At 44.2% G+C, this 21,323-nt stretch overlaps 1 protein-coding gene across 2 annotated transcripts in view; it reads right to left on the bottom strand.

Annotated features, from left to right (window-relative positions):
- Positions 1–2,401: 2,401 nt before the first annotated feature.
- Positions 2,402–21,323, bottom strand: part of asic2 (acid-sensing (proton-gated) ion channel 2) — a 323,996-nt gene continuing 305,074 nt past the window's right edge. Inside the window, exons 4-11 of one of the 2 annotated variants that reach the window (XM_076752155.1) lie at positions 21,128–21,255; positions 15,353–15,503; positions 15,002–15,058; positions 9,945–10,098; positions 9,663–9,754; positions 8,584–8,663; positions 7,853–7,921; positions 2,402–6,073 (exon numbers count right to left, since the gene is read on the bottom strand). In XM_076752155.1, the coding sequence (XP_076608270.1) occupies positions 5,972–6,073; positions 7,853–7,921; positions 8,584–8,663; positions 9,663–9,754; positions 9,945–10,098; positions 15,002–15,058; positions 15,353–15,503; positions 21,128–21,255 (833 nt within the window). In that variant the 3' untranslated portion in view covers positions 2,402–5,971. The remainder of the gene's footprint in view (positions 6,074–7,852; positions 7,922–8,583; positions 8,664–9,662; positions 9,755–9,944; positions 10,099–15,001; positions 15,059–15,352; positions 15,504–21,127; positions 21,256–21,323) is intronic. The other variant, XM_076752154.1, reaches the window with a different exon arrangement.

Raw genomic sequence — 21,323 nt, 5'->3', positions numbered from 1 at the left:
TTTGTACGGGGCTTTAGCTCATCAGGCTGTGACGACTTGAGAGGCATGTGGGATGTTGCAGCCTTGTTTCAGTAATTATCACGGCACGCACAGACTCTCCAACACGTCTGCAAAACTGTCCTGAAGGATCTCAGGAACATTAACACTCGGCAGCCGGTCAGGTGGATGCATGTGTCGTTTCATTAGCCAAATGGATTATTAGCGAAGCTAACTATTCGGAATACCACTGATTTCCCGCGGGCTCGTTAGGAGCGCAAGAAAAAAACGCCCTGATGAGTCTGTGGCTTGTGATTAAACTAATAATCAACTTGCTTAAGCAATAAACGGAGTCAACAGGTAATTAAATGTGATTTAGCCCCAGGTAATAGCCACTGAGTGTGTACGTTATATTAGCATTGGTGAGTATTTTTAGGGACCTGTTGTGAGAACAAACATAAGCATAAACTATTTTCGAATTCCAGTCAGCAAATAGACTCTTTCGGTGCCAACACATATCATATTCAGTCAGGTAAAGTCAAGAGCTCTCCACATCTGTTGTCTGTTTTGAGTTAGAAATTCAATTATGTCGCCAATTTCGCTTCCATGTCACCAAATGTGCGCTGGCATTAATGACAGATCTCAAGGTTAGAGGCACGGTCCTCAATGACTGAACTGAAGGCTTCCAGGTATCAGGTTGGAAACTGTACCGAGGATGGAGAATTAAATGGAATACACACTGTTCCCGCTTTGTCAATGTTCGGCGGAACTGGTGAAAAAGAGAAAATGAATCCGTGGTTTCAACCTTCCATCGCGTCCTCGCACCTAAACGGCAGGTAAGTTCTGTACTTTCGTCTCTCCAGAAGCCGTCTTACTGTCAGTTAAGGACCGTCTCTTTGTTCAAACTCTAATTATCTCTCATTTTCTCTTTAATCTGCTCACTCCGCACAAAACTGCCTTTCTCTCTCTGACACGAACGAAGAGCACAAGCATGTAATGGCTGATTAACTGTGAACGCTGAGAAGATCAAATCAAACCGACTCCAAATTCAGCTCGATCCTGTGTTCTTTCGCTGGTGAGAACGGTCTGAATTCATGAAATAAGTTAGAAATTCTGATGCTAAATGAGCATCCTGAGCTGCCTTTAAATAGACGATCGTGCTGATTTTTGAGGATCCAAATCCTGAATATGCTGCTGCACCATCCGTCCCTGAGTTACGCTAAGCAGGTGCTCAAATAGGCCACACATACAAGAGTTTGGCAAACTATCATATGCAAACTGTGTTGAATGTCAAAAAAACTAGATTCTGTACATCTGTTTTTTGATCCAAGTATTTCCTGGAACAGTTTTAGTGAAGACTGGATGAAACTGAGATGATAGAAAACATCTAAAATGGCCAAAACAAGTGTTCAGGCAGAAATGAATGGAACGAAGGTGTACTGAGACGTTAATGTGCAGAGGAAGAGGAAGACATTTGACGAGCATCTCCTTCACCCTCAGCTAAACTTTTCAAGTGCTTTCATTTAAATCAGTTAAAGACTTTTTTTGGAATCTGCAAATAAATACCCTGATCTGAAAAGAAAACCTCCTTAACAAAGGAAACAATGATCTATAAGATAAAATGCGTGTTAACAGACTTACGGACCTCCTGGGCTGTCAGGCTGGCAGATGAAGGTCTACATCCGTCACTGCTGGGACACCTGGACGCTTCAGGTTTAGCTGCTTGTGTGTTCTTGCTTCAGTGGACACAAGTCACAACAGTAATGAAACTCTTTTGATTAATTTTCTGTTTCTGTGAGAAGTGCAGGGGAGTAAAATGCAAAGAGATCTTTGGTTATGCCTCCCTCAGCATTTAGTGTAGCTCCAGGGCTGAGTCTTTTTAATTTGTCACACACCGGCTCTTCATCTTCATCACACAGAGACTAAACGACTTGTGAAACAAGGACAAAGAAGGACGAAAGAGCAGATAAACGCGTCTCTGCTTCTGAAGGCCGCATTGTACAAGATGTAGTTTTTTTTAGCTCTTCAAAAGAGCTACAAGATGCACCAGCTCTGCTTTTTCACAAAGCTTTAATGTCTGCGGCTGCAAACACAATTGATCCTTTCGGGGAAAAAGTGGATTTCTAAAATTGCCAAAGAGATGCACAGTTAAAGAGCTTTATGGATCCATAACGCCTGCTCGTGGAGAAGCAACCCCTAAAAGCCATCAACAGTCCCTCTGTTAATGAAGTGAAAGGATACAAGCACTCTAAATGACTTCTGCAAAGTGACTAAAGCAGAGCTGCTTTCAACTCTCCCTCCAAAAAAAAACTGAACAAAACAAACAGAGAAAATGAAAAGAGCATCCAGACAGACTTTGGAGCACAAACTCTTCTGGTACCGGCTGGACTCTGACATGAGTTACACACCCCGGCTCCCTTTTTGTCTTCGGCTGAGCACGACGTATCTCTCCTCTTGCTTCAGCACATGAAACTGATTCATGAAACACTTAAACGCACTGAAGTATTTATTCTTATTGTTTCTGCAATGCTCTTTTAAGTACTCGTGCTGCCTCTGCTGTGTGTGAGTCCCCAGCCTACCGAGGCAACTGGTGCGCTTACAACAAGCTGCTGATGCACTATGAGTGACCTGCAGGCAATTTCCGCTGCCTAAATATCTGCTAATTGAACTGAGACTGAACCGAGGCTGAAACCCAGCCTGCAGCAGCTCCTAGATAAGAGTCTCTGGCAATGTTTAGAATATTAATATAAAGAAACCTAAACCGGAGATCATTTCCTCCAATGGTTTACTCAGAAGAAGCGACTGCTGCTGTGCTCTGATGTTAAACTAAACCCCAAGTCCCCGTGAGGAAAATCCCTCAGCCACACGGTATTGTTCATCCATTGACTACAATCAAAAAGCCTTATTAGACTGAATTAATGGAACAAATGTGTAGCCAGGAGAAAGGACAGACATAACACTCTCTGAGCTCCGGCGCTCACTGCTACTGCTGTTGGATTTTCTTAGCAGTAGCGATGCTTAATAAAACCCGACCGTCAAGCTAAATCAGGTTTCAAGCGGATTTTTCCGCCGCTGTGGCGTGACTCCTCCATTGTCCAACTGCTGTAATCATCTGAGGCTGAATGGGGGAACATTTCAGCCGCTATTAAGAGCATGCAGCACGGACGTCAAAGGGAAATTGCACCTTGCCAAGCTACTGTGCATTTGATCCAGCATGGCTTGCTGCTCTCCGGTTCTTTCTGCAGGAGCTGTCAGTGCCGGCTACAGTCCCACTTAGAAAAGTTGAGGACGTCCCTGAGTAAGTTCACAGTTCACTGTCCAAGCCTCCCGAGAAACGACACGTTAACTGAGGGCGACTGCGAGGCTGCACACTCCCCGGCTCCTCTGTTTACCACCGCATTTCATTAGACTAAATGTGGGCTTATTTATTCGTATCTCTCGCTGCGCCGTAACTGCATGTTCAAATTTTGCTTATTTAGATCTTCCATTTTATTTGATTTCATTCTAATTGTATTTACCCACACTGGAGGCACGACTCCAGGAAGGCAAAGTCGCTCAGGCGGAAATATCTCAACAAATACACTGGATGGATTGTTTGGATTTTGTACAGACATTCATTGTCCCCAGAGGATGAATCCTGCTGACTCTGGTCAGGTGATCTGGCTTTTCCTCTAGCGCCACCAGCAGGTTGACATTCCCATCCCCCTCAGCAGTATTTGTGATTGGTGCTAATTAGCAAACACACTACACTAAGATGATAAACACTTTAGCTACTGCACATCAGCATGTTAGCATTTTCATGTTAGCATGCTGATGTTAGCATTTAGCTCAAGTCCAGCCTCACAGAGCTGTTTGCATGGACTTGTTGTAACGTCTCATGTTTCTTTTATATCACGATTTATGTAAAGCAGTTTTAATGACCTTCTTATTGAAAGACTTGAACTTGCCAACTCGCTCAGCCTCGCCACAACAGGACGCCACCACTGCAAAACAACTGTTTAATTTAATTGTTTCACATTAAAAACACACACTGTATGCTGCATCACAAAATGAGAAAATGCTGTCCCGCGACAACAATTGAAGCCAAAGTAGAGAGAAGAAACAGCCAGTGTCGTTGCCACCGGGAGAAGCGAGACGCGCTCGTCTCACGCCCCCCGCAGGTCAGCTGAGGATTGTGTTCGTCTGAAGCCACGACATGAGTACACAGAGACAGCAGGTTGAGCCACAGATGGGAAATCATAATTCAAACAGTCTCACGAAGCACTTGAATTCATTCCGACCTGTAATGTACATTATAATGATGACAGGGGCCACGCTAGGATGGCCGTCAACTCAAATCGCCCACATGGTCTCACACAAGCTTTTGGTGTAAAGCCACATATATGCAACTGTTGCTTCTGAGGACACTGAAGGTTCAGCTGAACCTGTATCGGAAAGGATGCCTGGTGCTCATAGCAGAGTGTGTCCTTCATTTTTAGCATGACATTCAATTACCCCGAAATGCTACTGCCTGTTACGTAACATCCCCACCTCCCAGGAGCCGCAGATTGAGCAATGTTATGAATAAATGTGATAAATATGTAGTCACCTCTGGACCTGGAGTCCATGCTGTACCAAAATTCTTTTAAATTAGATCTGCTCCAGGCATGTCTGCGTGGTACCCGTTTTTATGAGAAAAAAACACAGATATTTACACCACAACACAGCAGAACCTGAATCCTAAAAAAAATCTTGGCTGAACCTTCCTCATGGTGCTTTTGTAATTACTTTTATAATCATGAACATTTTTTAAAACTGTCCAGACTGGGGATTTTTTTTTTTTTCTTCTCCCCGCAAAGGACAAAATGATGCCATCCTTAATAAAGTGTTAAAATGTCTGAAATATCACCTCACATTCTCTTAATGACATAATGGTTGAACAACACCCGGAGCGTATTCATTTGCTGCGGTGTTTTGTGCACGGCTCGCTGTCTGGCAGGCAAATAAATTCAGATCGTACCTCACTTCGCTGGGCGCTGTAGTGAGGTGCAGCAGCCAGAAGCCAGTCATTTATTCCCATAGATTAACAGTGAGAGTATGACATCCCTTTAAAGATGTCTGTGGAGAACAGCTTCGCGCCCCGGGAATCACGTAGCAAACATGCCTTTTAGTAAACTGATTAAACTGAAACTGACAGGTGAGAAAAAATACGCAAAACGTGGGCCGCAAAATGTTTGGATTTCACTCTGTTGTCAGTAAACAAAGCAAAATGTTCAGGTGTTGTTTTTCCCCTCACTAATGCTCACACATCACCAACCTCTTCCCCTTCAAGACAGTTGACTAAGAAATGACAAATCGCTCAGCAGAGTAGGTTTTCTAAGGATTGGTCACATCTGAACTATGATTTTAAACAACCATATGTTCAATCTGTACATTCGTAGTTGGACATCTCACCCGGGCTCTTGTCACAGGCCTGTCCTGCAGATAGAGAGACGAATGGCACACATGTACAGTAAAGCAACACTGCAGTCCAGCATCAGCAAAGAGAGCAAGATAGGTCGACGCATGCAGTTTGGACAGTTCAAAACCAATTTTGTACAGTTCATTTGGCAGTGACCGACGTATGAATGTGTTTGTTACATAGATATGCTGCACAGGGATGAGCCCCCTTCATGGGTAACTGCCCCACCCAGTCTCTGATTTTCTGTGTGCAGGTTTGTGGAGACAGACCCCGCTGCAGGTCTGGCACAGTGGAGGCCACCCTCCCACTACAGTACAGTGCAGGGTGACGGAGAGGGCCGATAAGTCCGGCCGACAGCTCCTTAATCCCCATTAGTGCCTCAGACAGGGCGGTGTGACAGAGCGCAGCGCTGTCCTTAGACCAGGCCCTGATTTTGTCCTCGTCTCCTCCCCTCCCCTGTTACGGTCCTGCAGGGCGCCCTAACAGAGGATGTAGCGCCACCCGGAGAAGGCCGCCTCTGGACGTGTGTGGCTCTGAGGGGAAGGGGGGAGGGCCTCAGCAGGCAATCTCCTCCAGGGTGCCCAGCGTTGTCTGCAGGGGGACTGTCACAGTGTGGCTGATGGACTCTGAGTGGTTTGCCACCGGGTCACAGGAACTCTGGGGAACAAGATTGATAGGGTCTTAGTCCTGGTTCAGACTGGAGAGCGGCAACACAAACTTCAGATGGGCATCTTTGTAAAATAAGTCGAGCAGACTGCCGTGCTACCTCGGCTGAAGAGTTAGATATATGCGAACTAGCCAGCAACATGCTATCGCTAACTGGTCACAATAGTTTGGTTGTTAACAGGACAATAAGTTTTATTGAAGACATGAATCTTTAACCGTCGACTCTGATAAAATGATCCAGTAACTTCCTGCGTTTAAGACTCCCTGAGCTCATTGCTAAGTGGTGCTAAGGTTTGCAGTTTGTCCACAAAATAAATGTTCGTTTAAATATTCATTAAAGTTGAACTCAATATGAAACTTTGATGCAAACGAATTGTCTGATGTCAAAGATTTAGTTTAGGTGAATTAATCTTGGTCCTCTGGAAGGAAAAAGCACGTTAGGGTTCGTGTTCGGGCTGACAACAGTCAAAATATGCATCAAAGAATGAAAGGTCCTTTTTCAGCAGGGTGCTGCCACCGAACTGACAGCTGCTTTGTTCAAGCTGCACCATCAGTGGCTTATTTACTGCTGCTTGGCTACCAGCTCACTGAAAACATTCCAATAATATTCTGCCGTGCACATTGACCATTCTGACCTGACACATCTCACTGACTGCTCTGCAGATACTGTCATGGAAATGTCTGCAGCCGCAGCTCGCTCCACCACCGTGACCTTCTCCTTTGACTGGATCTGTGGGTGCTGATGATTTAACGAAGATTTGATGTGCATTCGTGTGTTTGTTCAGGATTATTTGCTCCTAGCAGAGTCTTTGTTGCTGATTCTGTAGCGCTCCCTCAAAGAGCAGAGCTTTTTCGTCTTAATTGGCACGCTGCTGTCGGTCTTCAGGTGCATTCACATGCGTAGCTTGTTTGTTTTGGTCCGATTCAGGGGCTAACGAACCAAGTAGAGGAGTGACAAAGGTAACTTGTTGATTAGACATTTTGGTGATTGACATCGTGCATCATCAGAACCCTCATGGGCAAATTTCGGCGACTGACAGAAGATAAAACAGCGCACATTTTTGTTGACTGGTGTCACAAAGAGCTCACAAAGAAATAACTGATTAGAAGCATTACGGGTGTCATTTCTCTGAAAATCGACCGCATGTTATGAATAATGAGTAACGAGCAGAGACGAGACGAAAAGGAGGCGTCGAGCACAGCAGTGATTCAGGGCTTATTACTGAGGAATCACTGTCACACATCTTTTAATGGACTTAATGAACTGACAGAGCACAAAGTGGGATACAAGCACAGCAGTTTTCACAGCTTTTGACCTATTAAAGTTCACGAGCTGACATTGCTATGGCTACCAAACCATTTGCATGAATATATACATAAATGCAGATCAATTATAGGAGTGCTTACTGGACAGATTTCACGATCAGTGGATGGATTTATTAGTAGTTCAGCTTTTGAAATTGTGCTAAAATCACATTGGTGCCATCACAGAATTCGGGCGGGTGGTCCATTAGGTTTCACACCACAAACAAACCGCTGCAGGGTTCCACAGGGAGTGGGAGTGCGACTGCTATGTTCATATTTGCTTGAACAAACAGATGTTTGGGAGGGAAACTCTCGAAACGTCTGCTCCAAACAGGACATGGGTGAATACGCCTTAGGTTTGCAGGGGAGGTCTTGATATGCACGACCAAAATGAGCTGACGCGCTCCACTTACACACTTCACTCTGAAGAAGGCTGACAGGTGAAAGGTTAAAGGCCGCTCTTACCACATCCTCTCCATGGCTCTCCTCCTCGTCCTCTCTGCTCAGTAAATCCAGTAGTCTGTCTTTCACCACCTGCCGATCGGGAAATAAAAGTCAGGGAGAGACTTCATTCCGTCTGTTAGAGGAGATCTCCATGAGCTCTTCTTGTAATTATTGTGTGCGGAGGAACATTTAACTTCAAAGTGGAAAGTAATTAAGTGGCAACAAACTACACCATCACAATTATGTCAGCATGAAACCTGTTAAAAGTTAGAACTGCTTATGTCAGCGACATGAGGGTTTCTTATCACCGTTACTGCATTATGGCCATTAACAAGAAAAAAAGAAATCTCTTGAAAATGACTTTTTCTGTGTATTTCCAAAAGCCTAGGGGAGGCCAACACTATTATGTGCTTGTCAGAACTCCGAGCAGCTGAAGGCAGCATGAGGAACTCTAAAGATGGGCACAGAGTACAGCAAAGGTAATGGAAAAGTATCACACACTCTCCCATCTCAGCCAGCTCTGAAGTAAATCCAGCTCTTATCTGCTTTGTGTATCAGTGACATAGTTTCTGTTGTCAGCTTCCACGGTCAGCGCTCTAACTCCTCGCTGACAAACCCCACACAAAAGCTATTTAAGTTTATTGCACCGACAAAAACTGTGAGAGGCTGAGGAGGAGTGATGTGTGGGTGTAATTACATGTTTCGGTTGGTATACGGGAGCAGAGGCGTGAAAACAGCAACTTCACACTGACCTCATAAGCATAGTCAAAGAGCTCCAGGATGGTGAGGATGCTGGCTCCAATGAACAGACCCATCTGACCACCGATATCACCTGCAGAGAGGACAGGAAGAACAAGAGGGAGATAAGCAAAGGTTAGGCCTGATGAAGGGGCCGAGGAAAAGACTTGGCTGGCGGGAATCATTCAGAACATCTGAATGTGTTCTGAGTCAGCGTGTTAGATAAATAAACCACAGGTAAGTGGGTTAAACTGTCAGTTTATGACAATTTGAATTTGCTTGCCAGTTTGCCTGTGGTTAGCGGCCACAGCACAGACACAACGAGACACTCCGAGGTGTCCTGAGGAATGACAGCAGCTCGATAGAGTTCTGCAGAGGCTGGAACTCAGTCCCCAGAGGACCTTTTGTGTGTGTGTTAGAGGCCAACATAGGTTCAGTTGGCTGCAATCTGCAACCTCACCACTAGATGCCACTAAATCCCTCACACTGGACCTTTAACATCTGACTCAACTGAAGCCAAATTTGAGACCTGAACATACACTGAGGTGATATTTCTGCCTTGTTTTATCTATTAGTGACCATTAGCTTGCGAGGCTACAGCGACACCTCAGCTACTCTCTGTCTGTTTCTCTTTTCATTGGACATTTTGTGGAAAGTGAGAGATTTCATCCTAAATTGGGTTTGAAAATAAGAAAAAACCCAAATCCGAGTCTACACGTCTGCCTCACTCCCGGCAGATTACAATAAAGACCGCTTGTCTCAGTTAATTTCTCAATATTAAAACAAGTGACAGCAGTAATCCTCCTTATGTTCAGTTAAAGCTTGTGAAGAGGCTAATTGCTGCTCGTTTCATTTATTGATTTGTCTCTGAAGAACTGGCAAAATTGTCAAAATCTATCCTCTTGCCACTAAAATCACAACACAGCGCCGGCACTTCGTTGATGTCTTGTCACACACTGCAGTGTCATCATCAGTTTGTTGACCATCTAATTATCTCATCTAAATCTGCTGCTGTGAGTCAGACTGGGCCACGGCTGCGACTGTAGACTGGATCCAGGACCGGAAAATCAGATTAACACAGAGTGAAACCTACCCAGCAAACCCGCCACCTCGTAGGCTTTCTTTTGCTCGATGGTCTCGTAGTTCAAAGCCTCAAAGAACACGTCCAGCACCAAGATGTTGTCTCTGCGAAAGGCCAAACAGGTCATTTGTCCACTCATTCATTCATTTATTCATGAAACGTGCAGGCTGCTTGCTTTTAATCCACTTGTATATCTTTGTGAATTAGACCAATAAGCACATCAGATTCATTCACAGTCTCTTGCATCACCTGCTGCCGGTCAGAACAGAGGAACAAGAAGCTCTGGCTACTTACGTGATGTACTTCTCTGACTTGTTGAACTTCTTCTGCAGGTAGCGGGCCGAGGTCTTGCTGGGGATTTTGACCATGGACAGCTCTTTGTTGTAGCGGGTCATGTTGCACGGTGTCCTGCACATGCAGTTGCTGCTCTCCACAGCCGATAGTTTGGCTTCACGCAGGAAGGGTGATGGAGGGGGGAGGCGTAAAATCGGGGGTCAAATGGAACATGATGCGGGAGGATGGGTTGAGGATGATGAAGACAAGGGAAAGGTGCTCGTTTAGACACAAAGGGAGGATTTTCTTTACATTTGTCCACGCCGAAGGCAGAAAATATCCCTGATATATTTTCCTGTTGTTACTATTTTGGGTGTAAAGTTCCTGATGTGGTCATGAATATTCTGCTGATCATTTGCAAGTTTGGCTGAGACCTTCACCCCGGCGAGAAGTCATATTGAACTGGCAAACTTAAATCTTCCCTTTTATTTGGAGAAGTTCTGTGCAGACTGAATAATGATGAAATTCAATAAAAAGGGCAGGAGGGGAGTCATCTGCACAAATCAATCCCTTCATTATTCTTTTACCTTATGAGAAAATGACTCACTGAGAGAGCACGCCAGGCAGTATGTGTTATTAAAAGTTTGATATGAAGAACGGTCAAATTAGATAAAATCAGGTATAAAGTTAACACTACAGGAAGTGACAGGCATTACACATCACTGTCCAGTGAGCTCACTGTAACCTTTTAAACACATTTTAGTCTCAAAAGAATTTAGAAACTATTTTCATACATTGCTAGAACTTGTTTTTTCTTCAAGTAAAGTTTTTCAAGCAAAAATACCATCATTTGACTTCAAACATGCAAAAACAAAGACTCTGAAGACATCAGAGTAGAATCTGGGAAAGTTCACGGCAATTTTACTCTATTTAGTGACATTCAGAGACTAAATGACCATTTGATATAGCTGAAATAACAATCAAAACATATTCTGATGATTGCTTTCCTAATAGAAACACTTATCAGGGCGTAAAATGATTAAACAGTTCAACCATTTTAAAAATATGTTATATATTGTCCTCGTTGAGGCTAAAACGTCACTAATAAGAACATTAAGCGAAGTTGCACCAGTGGTTCAGATAGCTAATTACTTGAGTAGCCACGTCTTTGCAGCGAGTCACAGCCAGCTGTGCGCCTCTGCTTTCTCCCTGCTGACAAACATTAAAGCTCGCTGTGCTCGAACTAAAGCGCCGGCCTGAAGCGTCTGCAGCTTTGTGCTCAGAGCGCCGGCTTGTATATCTTCAGAGAGCCGCGGGAAAACACATCTAGCTTCTCTTTCCTTAATCTGACTAAAAACTTGAATGTGTTCTAACCAGCTCCTTTGTTTTCTTTTGTTTTTTATGTTTTTTTTTTTAGCTTTATTGGACAGAACAGCTGCACAGAGACGGGAGAGAGAGGACGCAGCCTCGGTGCAGAACAAGAAACTCTACCGGCTGAGCTCCTTCCCCTTTGTTTACTGCTTTGAGCCACTTACCTTGAAAAACAAGGTTAGAGGGAATTGTTAGACTGTGCAGTAAAATTACAGACACACCTCTAAATGACCTCTCACAGGCGAGCCACAAACGAGGCCCAGTCACCCTCGCTGACCTTTTAATCAGTGCATCTGTAAATACATTAAAGAACTCACGGGTCCCTGCTGCTATTAGCTTTTGAATAAACTGTCATTTTTGTGTTTTTTTGTCAAAATTGTTTGTGCACTGATTGGTGTGATGATTGTATTACTGCCGCCTGCTCGACAAATCACCCCTCTGAATAATAAAGATTACTTCGACCTTGAAAAACAGAGGTCACAAACGCTGTGCCTTCACACACGGCCGTTCAAATGACACAGACGACTGCACACACAGCTCCATTCACTCTGCGTCTGCAGTCGAGAGGATGTTTACTCCATAAAAGCCTAATGAGAGCATAAGTCAATGTCATTATCAAAGTCACAGAGGAGAGAATGTAAAGCGCCGAACGTGAAGAGGCCCCGAAGCAGCAACCGTGAAACCGCCTTCACCTCAGCAGAGACAAAGTCCTGATGCAGAAGTGCCAGCCTCAATTCACGGCTCCGCTTTGTCACTTTGACTCAGAGAAAGAAAAACAAAACAAAAGAAAAAAAACTAAAATGCGCTGGATGATTTCGTGTTGAGCCCACAGCCTCAGAGATAACACCAACTCTCTGGCGGTGACGGTAATGTTAAGCGACACGAGCTTGTCAAATGCGGCTCCGTCAGAAGCCTCTCTGGCGCCGAGGCGGCTCACGCTCTTCACAAATCACTTTCTTAAGCTGAGGACTGAATTTCTGAAGTTGCAAAGTTCAAACAGATCTCATTTATTTTCACCAAAGATTACCGAGTCCTTTCTCACTCCCAAAAAACTCCTCTCTCTGGACTCCCTTCAAATCTCCCCGGCACATCCACCTCTTCCTCCCTGAACGGGAAGCAGAGGAGAAGTTATGGGGCTTATTTCTCGTGGAGACGGCTCTCTGTGGCAGAACCTACCGATCACAGAGCGCGAGGCGGCTATCCCCCACGGAGCGCTAACAGCCGGCGAGGCCACACAGTCACGTAATTGCAAGAGGAAATTCAATATGGCTTCTCAGTGGTCTCTTATTTTTATTCAAATGAGACGTTATTGGATACACAGGAGCAAGGCCTGGCGCATTCAAATGATTGATTTCTTTCTCTAAGCCTCTCACCTTTGTCCACCGCCTTCACTCCTTTTAAACGCAGAAGACCAAATCACCATAATACATTCCTCCCCGATAACTTAACACAGACGTAGCTGTTCATACCACCTGTTGAAAGGTCTTTCTGACAGGAAGTTGACTGATATAATCACTTGTTTAAAACAGTTCTGGCAGGTTGAATCTCCTGTTCAGCAGCTGTTTAAAAAATCGGAAATGTTGCGTAAATATAAGACGTATTTGTTTCCTCAAAGGCTTGATTAGCAGCTTGTTCACAGAAAGCAGATGCAGCCGCCTCCTATCAAAAAAAAAATATTTCACTGCCGTCTCCAAAACTTGAGTGACACAGTTACAGAGAGAGAAAAACCCAATCAAACTTTGCTGTGTGAAATGTCCTCTGGTGGGTGCAGCAAATTGGCACTGAGTTTAAAATGAGAATTCATTTGCATTCAATGATCCAAGTTGAGTGAATCTGTGTGTTTGCGTGTGTGTGTGTTGGGAATGTGAAAGCCCGACTGTTCCAGAAATGAAGCCAATTACAGGAAAGAGAGAGCTGTCTGGAATAAGCAGCGAAGTCCTTTACGCTGCTGCTGCTGCGTCACACGGAGTAACGTGTGGTTTCCAGTTCATGCAAATGGCACGTTGGTGAGTTACGCTGGATGTTCTTATGGTGTGGGAGCCTGCAGCCTCGATGCTGATTGCCTGAAAGTTTTGTTGCCTACAGCTAAGTTTTTTTTTTGGCAGCGTTCTGACTCTAGAAATAATTTTCCTCGGGGCGGAAGCTGAGCAGAGAGTCTGGTGTGGGAGGAGAGCGAGTTTGATGTTGCTGTAACTGACCAGCAGCTCAGGTTGAGAAGGTCACTGAGTCTGAATCAACGTACGAACCCGATTCCACAAAAGCTGTGAGGCCGCGTGAAATGCAAGTGTGATCATACTCACAGCACTGGAGTCACATCCAGGTAACCTCTAACATTACTTCACCTTGTCTCATTACTGAACATGAGACGACCGCTGAGCAGTCACTGTGTTTGTGTTCAATGGTCCACACAGAGCAGTGATGGCAGTGAACAGGAGGTCTGCAGGGTAATGGCTTTGTTAGATGGGCGTTACTGAAAGAGAAGAAGACTCGTGGAAGTCTATCTTCAGCTTGTTTAATGTTTTCTTCGCTCTGATAACCTTCTTGCAGTGTGTGGTTACATTCTTGAGGAGGAAAATGTCCAAAAGCAGAATTTTCTCCACGTGATCAGACCCTGCTTTACACGTCCTTGTTACTCTATTCTGGCCTGTTTCTTTGGTCGAATGTCTTTGTGTCAAGTTCATCATCATTTTCAAATGCACGCTGGGATAGGCTCCAGCCTGCCTTCTGATCCTTAACACGATAATCAAACACAGGAAATGAGTGAGAAAAAAAATCTTTACGATCCTGCTGCTGAGGAAGGCTCAAACCTTTAAACACTCGAAAGAATTCAATTTAGATAAAATCACAAAATAACCTTCTCATCTGACTTTCATGAGTCTCCCTCCGGTGTGCGGCTTCAGCAAACGGTAAAATATTACAGAGACATTGAGGCGGATTCAGAAAAAAACAAAACAAAGAAAATCAGATCAATACCTTAAAACATCTGGATGAGCCAACAGTTAATAAAACTGACAAAGTTAATGTAAAATCTTGAATTTGACGGGCTGGATAAAGGCTGCCAAAAGCCTCCTAACTGGCTGTGTAGTTAAGCTCAATACAGGAAATATGAGCCATTATCTATCTGACCATCCATCCATTAAATTGAACTCTAACACTGCAGTCCCTGTCTGCTCTGATGTTGGTTACAGACTTGATGAGCCCTTCGCGCACAAGGGGAAATATTGAGATGAATCCTGTCCTCTTGATAAATCAAAAAGTTCCGACCTGACACATCCACTCCCCACCATGAAGGCCTGTGGTCTAATTAGCAGACCAGTTGCCTGCAGAGTTATTTGAAAATGATATGCTGAGTTATTCCTTGACAGTGCAATTTCCTTTTTAAATGGGGTCCAATGATGGACAGTGAGGACGTACAGTACGACGGTGGACACCGCCCATTCCTGAAGTACATTTTTTTTCCTACTTCAGTGCTTTGGCATTCGTGATGAAACACTGCAGCTGCTCTTCAGCTGAGCACTTAAAATTCTCTCTGGTGTCGCTCATCTTTAAAGCAGGTTTAACATTAAAGCTCTGTATCAACAGGGAAAACGCTAATCCTCATCCTAGCAGAGGAAAATAATGATATGTAAACCAGAAAATACAGTCTGTGTGTGTGTGTTTGTCATCCTGACTCCCGCTCATGGGGTTGTGTGTTGGTGCAGACTTACCAAGGGCAGGCTCGGCGCAGTCTTTGTACTGCTCAGGTGTGCAGTACGAAGCATCACCTGGGAACAGTTTGAACGAAACACTTCAGAAGGGGAATTCAGACAATGGCAGATTTCTTGGAAGACTCCACAAACAAACTCCAAACAGTTGGATGAATGTAGAAACAACGTGTGAGGCCTTGTGCAGACACATAATCCTGGCGTTTTATTAAATGCCTAGACCTAATCCAGTATTGACTCGTCGTATCAATATGAGGCCTCTCATTGCATTTTATTCTCACATAAAATACTGAAACCTTGCTGAAAACTTCTGTTAACGACCTCATGGTTAATGCTCCACCCAAACAAGCTTACCAGGCATGTGCACCATCCTGCAGTTGCAGTTCTCCACGATGTAGCGTGTTTCACAGTCAATCCTGCAGGCGGTTACGCTGTAGACCTGGAAAAAACCCGACTCCAGAGCCTTCCACTCGCACTCTCCCCACGGGGGAGGCAGGTAGGTCAGCTGCAGGTGAGAAAGGAGGCGGGGGGTTAGTCTGGAGGGTTTCTGCAGTGTTCGCTGAATTCAATTTAAGACCTCTTAACACCTTATTAATACTACATAGAATGCAGTTTAATACCGTTTTCATGGTCACACCAGTCAAAGACTAATAGAAAACTAACAGGGACAACAGGGCCTTACAATAAATATCACGTCTTCTTTAGTACTTCTAGGCTGTACTAATTAATATCAAACAGTGTGCTCTATGCACAATCCACTGTCGCACCAATCACACTTAAATAGACGTACTGTATGTCTCCCAACAGCCCACGACCACATGCGGTGAAATAAAACAAACTTAGAGCTCATGTTACTGTGCACGGCAAGCAAGGAGAAACTATTTTAAGGACTTTTTAATAACTCTGAAGAATGTTCAAGACATCCTTCACACACACACATACAGAGAAAATCCATGTATTAAGCCTGAAATGTGGGCAGCAGCTCTCCAAAAATGCGTCCTTGAAACCCGGCCAGTACAGAGAAGCAGAAGAGCTGCACAACAAACCAGGTGGTGCGGAAAACAATTCAACAGATAGCCAGACTCTGTCGGAGAAATCCCACAACACCCGGCGATGGGAGCACAAAAACTCCAAATGTTCTCCTCCTGCTCCTGCGGCTCTGAGAACTGGGACAGCAGATGAGAAACGAGGGACACCGAGCCGAGCAGTGTGGAGGCCCATCTGCTCCACAGCACATGCAGCGCACTCCAGCCACGCTCTCGGTATCCATCACCCACCACCCTCTGTTCCCCGGTTCCCCTCATTGTCATCACAATGCATCCCAAGCGAGGCCGCTTCCTCTGCCAAGAGAGCAATTTTTTTTGGATGAGGCAAAACACAACATCCTGCCAGGTGAAATTTGGCCACCGTTTGCTTGTTAGTACTGACAGAATTTGAAACCCTGCTCCTCCTATCAGGCGATGTTGTATCTCTGCTTCCAGGGAGTTTTATGCTTTAGGTCTACAGATGCAATCGCTTCACTAACACTTAGCACAATAAATTCAAACGCAATCCAAACAGCAATCTAGCATGCTGAATATTTCAACATCCAAAAGCCTCTGGCCATTTCTGGGCTATAGTGTCTTTTGTGATAATTAAACATGCCCTCCCTGATGCCACCAGCAAGCGCGAGCGATGAACGCCGACATCCAGACGATGTAAATTTTATCAAGGGACTTAAGAAAGGTGCTTCTCAGCAATCCTTAACCTTTAAAGTCACCTTCATACCTCAGCTAATCTTCACATCTGGCCTCATTAGAGTCAGCTGGGGCTGATTCGAGATCTGATTATTTCTCTGTAATCAGATAATCCAAGGTGCTCAATATCACTTTTCACTGCGTTGAGACCTGCTGACCTGATTACGGTCTATCTAATAAGAGCCAAGCCCTGTTCCCCACTCTGTGTTATTAATCAATGTTCCTCTGTTGTACCGGAGCAATGCTTTAATTAGGCTTTACAATTTGGTCAGCAAGGGACATTGTTAAAAAAGTTGGATATGAGAACAGGTTGGGTATAATGAGGTCATTGTATTAGCGCTGGATGGGTGAGCGGCAAAGGAAACAGTAGAGTTTGAGCTGGACCCAACATCAACACATTTCTAAAAGGGCAATCTGCTGCCAAAAGAAAGAGGAAGAACCCACAGCAGAGGAGCTAGAGCAAAATACAAAGGCCCTCAGCTTGAATCAAGAGGCAGCAAAGGAGTAATGGCATAATGGAGACTTTTTTTTTTTTTTTATTCCTTTGGAAGAACGACCTTCTCAACCAAGGGACCACAATGCCCTTTCAGCTCAGTCAAAAAACCAACAGAGGGACAATTTCTGTGTTTGGAGAGCTTAAATTCAAAATTGCCTGCTCACATGAGACGACTCATCCTGTGTACTCTGTGCCTTCGGCTCACTTGATTGAGAGGCTTTGATCTTGGCCCATCATTATTATCCAAAATGAGTTCATTTAAACCCTTTGTCAAAGTCATTTTCACAGGCAGACTGACTGGCATCCTTATAAAGATCCACTAATCACCATTTTTTTTTAAAACATGCTCCACCAACCTCATCATCCTAAATCTTCGCCCCAAATACTCTACCCAATCACCATTTTCGTGGACACGTTTGAAAGTGCCCTCCGGGTTTCTACAGAACATGAAGCTTGAAGAGACAGGTGGGAACTTCACGCAGCAGGAGGGTTTTTCCCAGAATTCTGGTACAAAGTGCAGTTCTGCATTAATTAGCTGGAGCTAAATTTGCTTAGTTTCCCACTGTGCCGGCTTGTGGAGAGGGGCAGTGTTTTCACAGCAGGCAGGCAGGCAGAGGAGGGTCTGTCTTTGCCCTTCCAGCCACAGAAGTGGGCTGACAGATGAGGATAAAGAAACCACGGAGGCTCATTACCCAGGAGATCTAACTCATCTCTGGATAGATCTCTTCACCTGCCTCTCTACCGCCGAGGTGACTCTCTGTATCGCAGCACCACACCGAGCTGTGATGTCGCGCTGCAAGGTTCCAACTGAAGTGAGAAAGAAAAGTTTCTGAAAATCATTACTTTTTTATCATCCTCAAATTTCATTCACTCTCCTCCAGCGCAGAACATGTTTACATACACTGTAAACCCAGTTACTCTGACTTCCTCATCTAGAAACCATTGTGTTTGATTTCATCTGTATCAGTGATGACAGACGAGCATGAGCTGTACAAACAGTCAGTGTTTAGCTGAGGGAACTGACTTATTCAGTTTTGGTTGAACTTCAGATGGAATTTTAAGTATGCTAATAAAATCGCTGCAAGCAGTGATCTGTCCTTTTATTCTCATGCCTTTTCTGAAGCAAGTCAGAAGTCCTTGTCATGCACACGCTTGCATAAAATGGATTAGAAACCCAATAATGTATTTACGAGGCCGACAAATCTCCAGTAGAGGTTCAGCTCTCCCCTAACCTGATGATGGAAAACTGGTTTCTCCTTCACACGATGTGGCTGACTGTGACCTGATTATTTTAGGAGGCTAGAATCACTACTTTTAAATTACCAATAGATCACAATGGATCATGTGAATTTATGTTGACTTCTAGCTAATTATTTTTGTCTTACAGGCCACAACTTTATCATTTTGGTTGACTCTCACAGGTTTGCTGTTGGCTGCAGCTGGTTTCAGTGACAAAGCTCTGAAAACCATCTGCCCAACACCAAACAGCAGCCACACATGGTTAGAAACGAGCTGGTGAGCATAGCAGAGCATTTAGTGGCTTAAGATGCAGATATTTTGCTGAATATGTCACACTCTGTATCTGCTGGACGAGTAAACTGCCAACTGTTTGCTGAAGAGATCCCAATATCAGTTTTAAAAGTTGATGATATGTCAGTGTTGTTTTCACAGCTTGTTTCTCGCTGCCCCCAAGTGGCCAAAAAAATCAGTTATTGCAGGTTTAATTGCATACCAAAGACTCACTGACAGCCAGAGTCTGCCAACAGAAAAGACAATTCATTGAAAGGTATGCCAGAAACAGAGAACCACTTTAAAAATGAGAGGGGAACGAATTTATCTTGACAGAAATCTGTCTGCTCAACTCCCACTGTTGAGGCAGACGGTACATTTTTAAAAGCTTCACTTGGAGGCAGAAAAAGAAAAATAGAAAGAGACAGAAAAACTGACAATAAAAGGTATGAAACCCTCCTCAAGTCTTCTTGACACTCTTCCCACATCTTTGTTTAAACATGTTATTTATTCCATTGGTCCTTGTGTGCTTTCTATAATCAATAAGTCATTGACATCTGGTCATGCCCCAGCTTATTTCCATCAAGAGCAGAAAGAAAAAAAAAAAAAAAAAAAAAGCCAAAAACCCAAAACAAATCTTGACCCTTCGTTGCCCCTGTACTTCAGGCCTTTTGTAGCTAAGGTCAAAGAAAAAGTTGTTGCTGAGCAGCTAACAGCTGCCTTTTCCACAAGTTTCAGTCTGGTTTCCGTCAGTTGTATTCAACAGAATCAGCTCTTCTCAGTCTCAAATGGTCTGTTAATGCAGGCTGATGCCGGAGAAAGGTCTTTGGATTGGTTCTCCTTGTACTTGTCAGACAGGACCTTCTTGATTAATGTTTATAATTATGCCTCATTAACTGAATCTCTCTTTGTGGTGTTCCCCAGGGTTCTGTCCTGGGCCCAATGCTGTTTGCATTGTACAGGCTTCCTCTCAGGCAGATAATCAGTTAATTTAAAGGTATCTTCTACCGTTGCGATGCAGACGATTTCCAATCCCACATTTCATCCAAGCCTCAAAATGTTTCTGAACTGCCTGCTCCACTGAATTGCCTCAACTTAAAAAGACTTGAAGGCAGAATTTTCAACATTGACAAAGCTGAATTTCTTATTCTGCCCCAGCTGGCGTTGTCCTGAAGGACAAATTCAGGCGCATTGTGCCCAAAGCTGAGTATCTTTTTTCTTCCCCTCTTCACTACTGCAATTCCCTTTTCACCTGTCTTAACAAGACATCCCAGAACTGCTTAAAAGTGGTCCAAAATCCTGCTGCCACTCTTCTGACCAAGTCCTACACAAGGTTTCATGTAACACAAATCCTGCTTTCTTTGCAGTAGCTTCTCATCAAATTCAGATTAGCTGTTTAGAGCGTTGCACCTGCCTACATTAAGGGCTACTGCAGCCATATAATACCAGTTGGAATCTGAGGTCCTCTGGTCGGGGTTTGTTAGCTGTTCCTGGCTTCAAGCTCAACACAAAAGGAGCCTGTGTTTCTGAGGTTGTAGCTCCTAAACACTGGAACTTTCTCCCATTGACTGGAGATCTGTGGACACCTTTAAAAAGCAAAACCATTTCTTAAGGCTTGCTTTTCTCGATTTGTCTTGTTTAGGTTTGTTTTGGCTTGTGTTTCTAGCTTGAAGTCTGCATTTAATGTCTGTTGCTCTGTCTCATTTTTTCACTTTCGTATTGTGTGCTCTTGAGAGGTGCTATATAAATAAACTATAAACTGTACAAACTTACTTAAACAGTCAATAACCTTGGTAATTTCTAACTGACACAGCTAACAGGAGTCACAGTATAAAGACATGCAGCTTGGCAGTGTTCAACTTTTAAGCTAACAGGATGGAAAACAGAAGAGGTGAAAAACAACCTTGTGATGTAGTAGCCTCTGGTGACACAGAAAGGGTTATTTATACATCAAATACCTTCAGCTGTATATCGTATCTGTGAGACCTGCAGCCTTTCACACTGGCCTTGTGCGATGGAACAAAGCTTCAGTATGATTGAGTGGGTCTGAGTTCCAGTGAAGCACCTTTCTACCAGCAAGGTCAAAGCAACTGGAAGTTATCATTTGTCAGTCAACAATTACCAAGAGACCACAAAGGCCGGCGGAGGGTCCAGAGGGTGCTGGTACACACATGCGGCCACAACCTCATCCGCACACTCACACACATGCATGCACTCTATCGCATCATGTCTGTTCTGGCAAGTTATTCATCACAGAATTTTTTCCTTTTTTATCTCTGAGCGATACGCTCAGCATGCAGATTAGTTTAAATGGAAAACAGCACAAAGAAGACAAATGATAAAAAAAAAGCTATTAACTGTGTATAAGTGGAAAGATGAGACACATACCCTCTGCTCCTGTGTGGCTACAAAAGTCTGGAAGCCGGGGGCCACGCCGAAGCCCAGCTCGTGAACAAAAGGGGGCTCCGCCTGGCTGTGGATCTGCACCCGCACACCTGCCTCGAACGCTGTGTCCTCTGGAAGGGAAAGCAGATGGACAGACCCAGTTAGTGGACTGATTAGCAAACAGAAATTTGCAAAAAAA

This window comes from Chaetodon auriga, chromosome 16 (genome assembly GCF_051107435.1).
Source record: "Chaetodon auriga isolate fChaAug3 chromosome 16, fChaAug3.hap1, whole genome shotgun sequence".
NCBI lineage: Eukaryota > Metazoa > Chordata > Actinopteri > Chaetodontiformes > Chaetodontidae > Chaetodon > Chaetodon auriga.
This window is presented reverse-complemented; position numbering and strand designations above follow the sequence as displayed.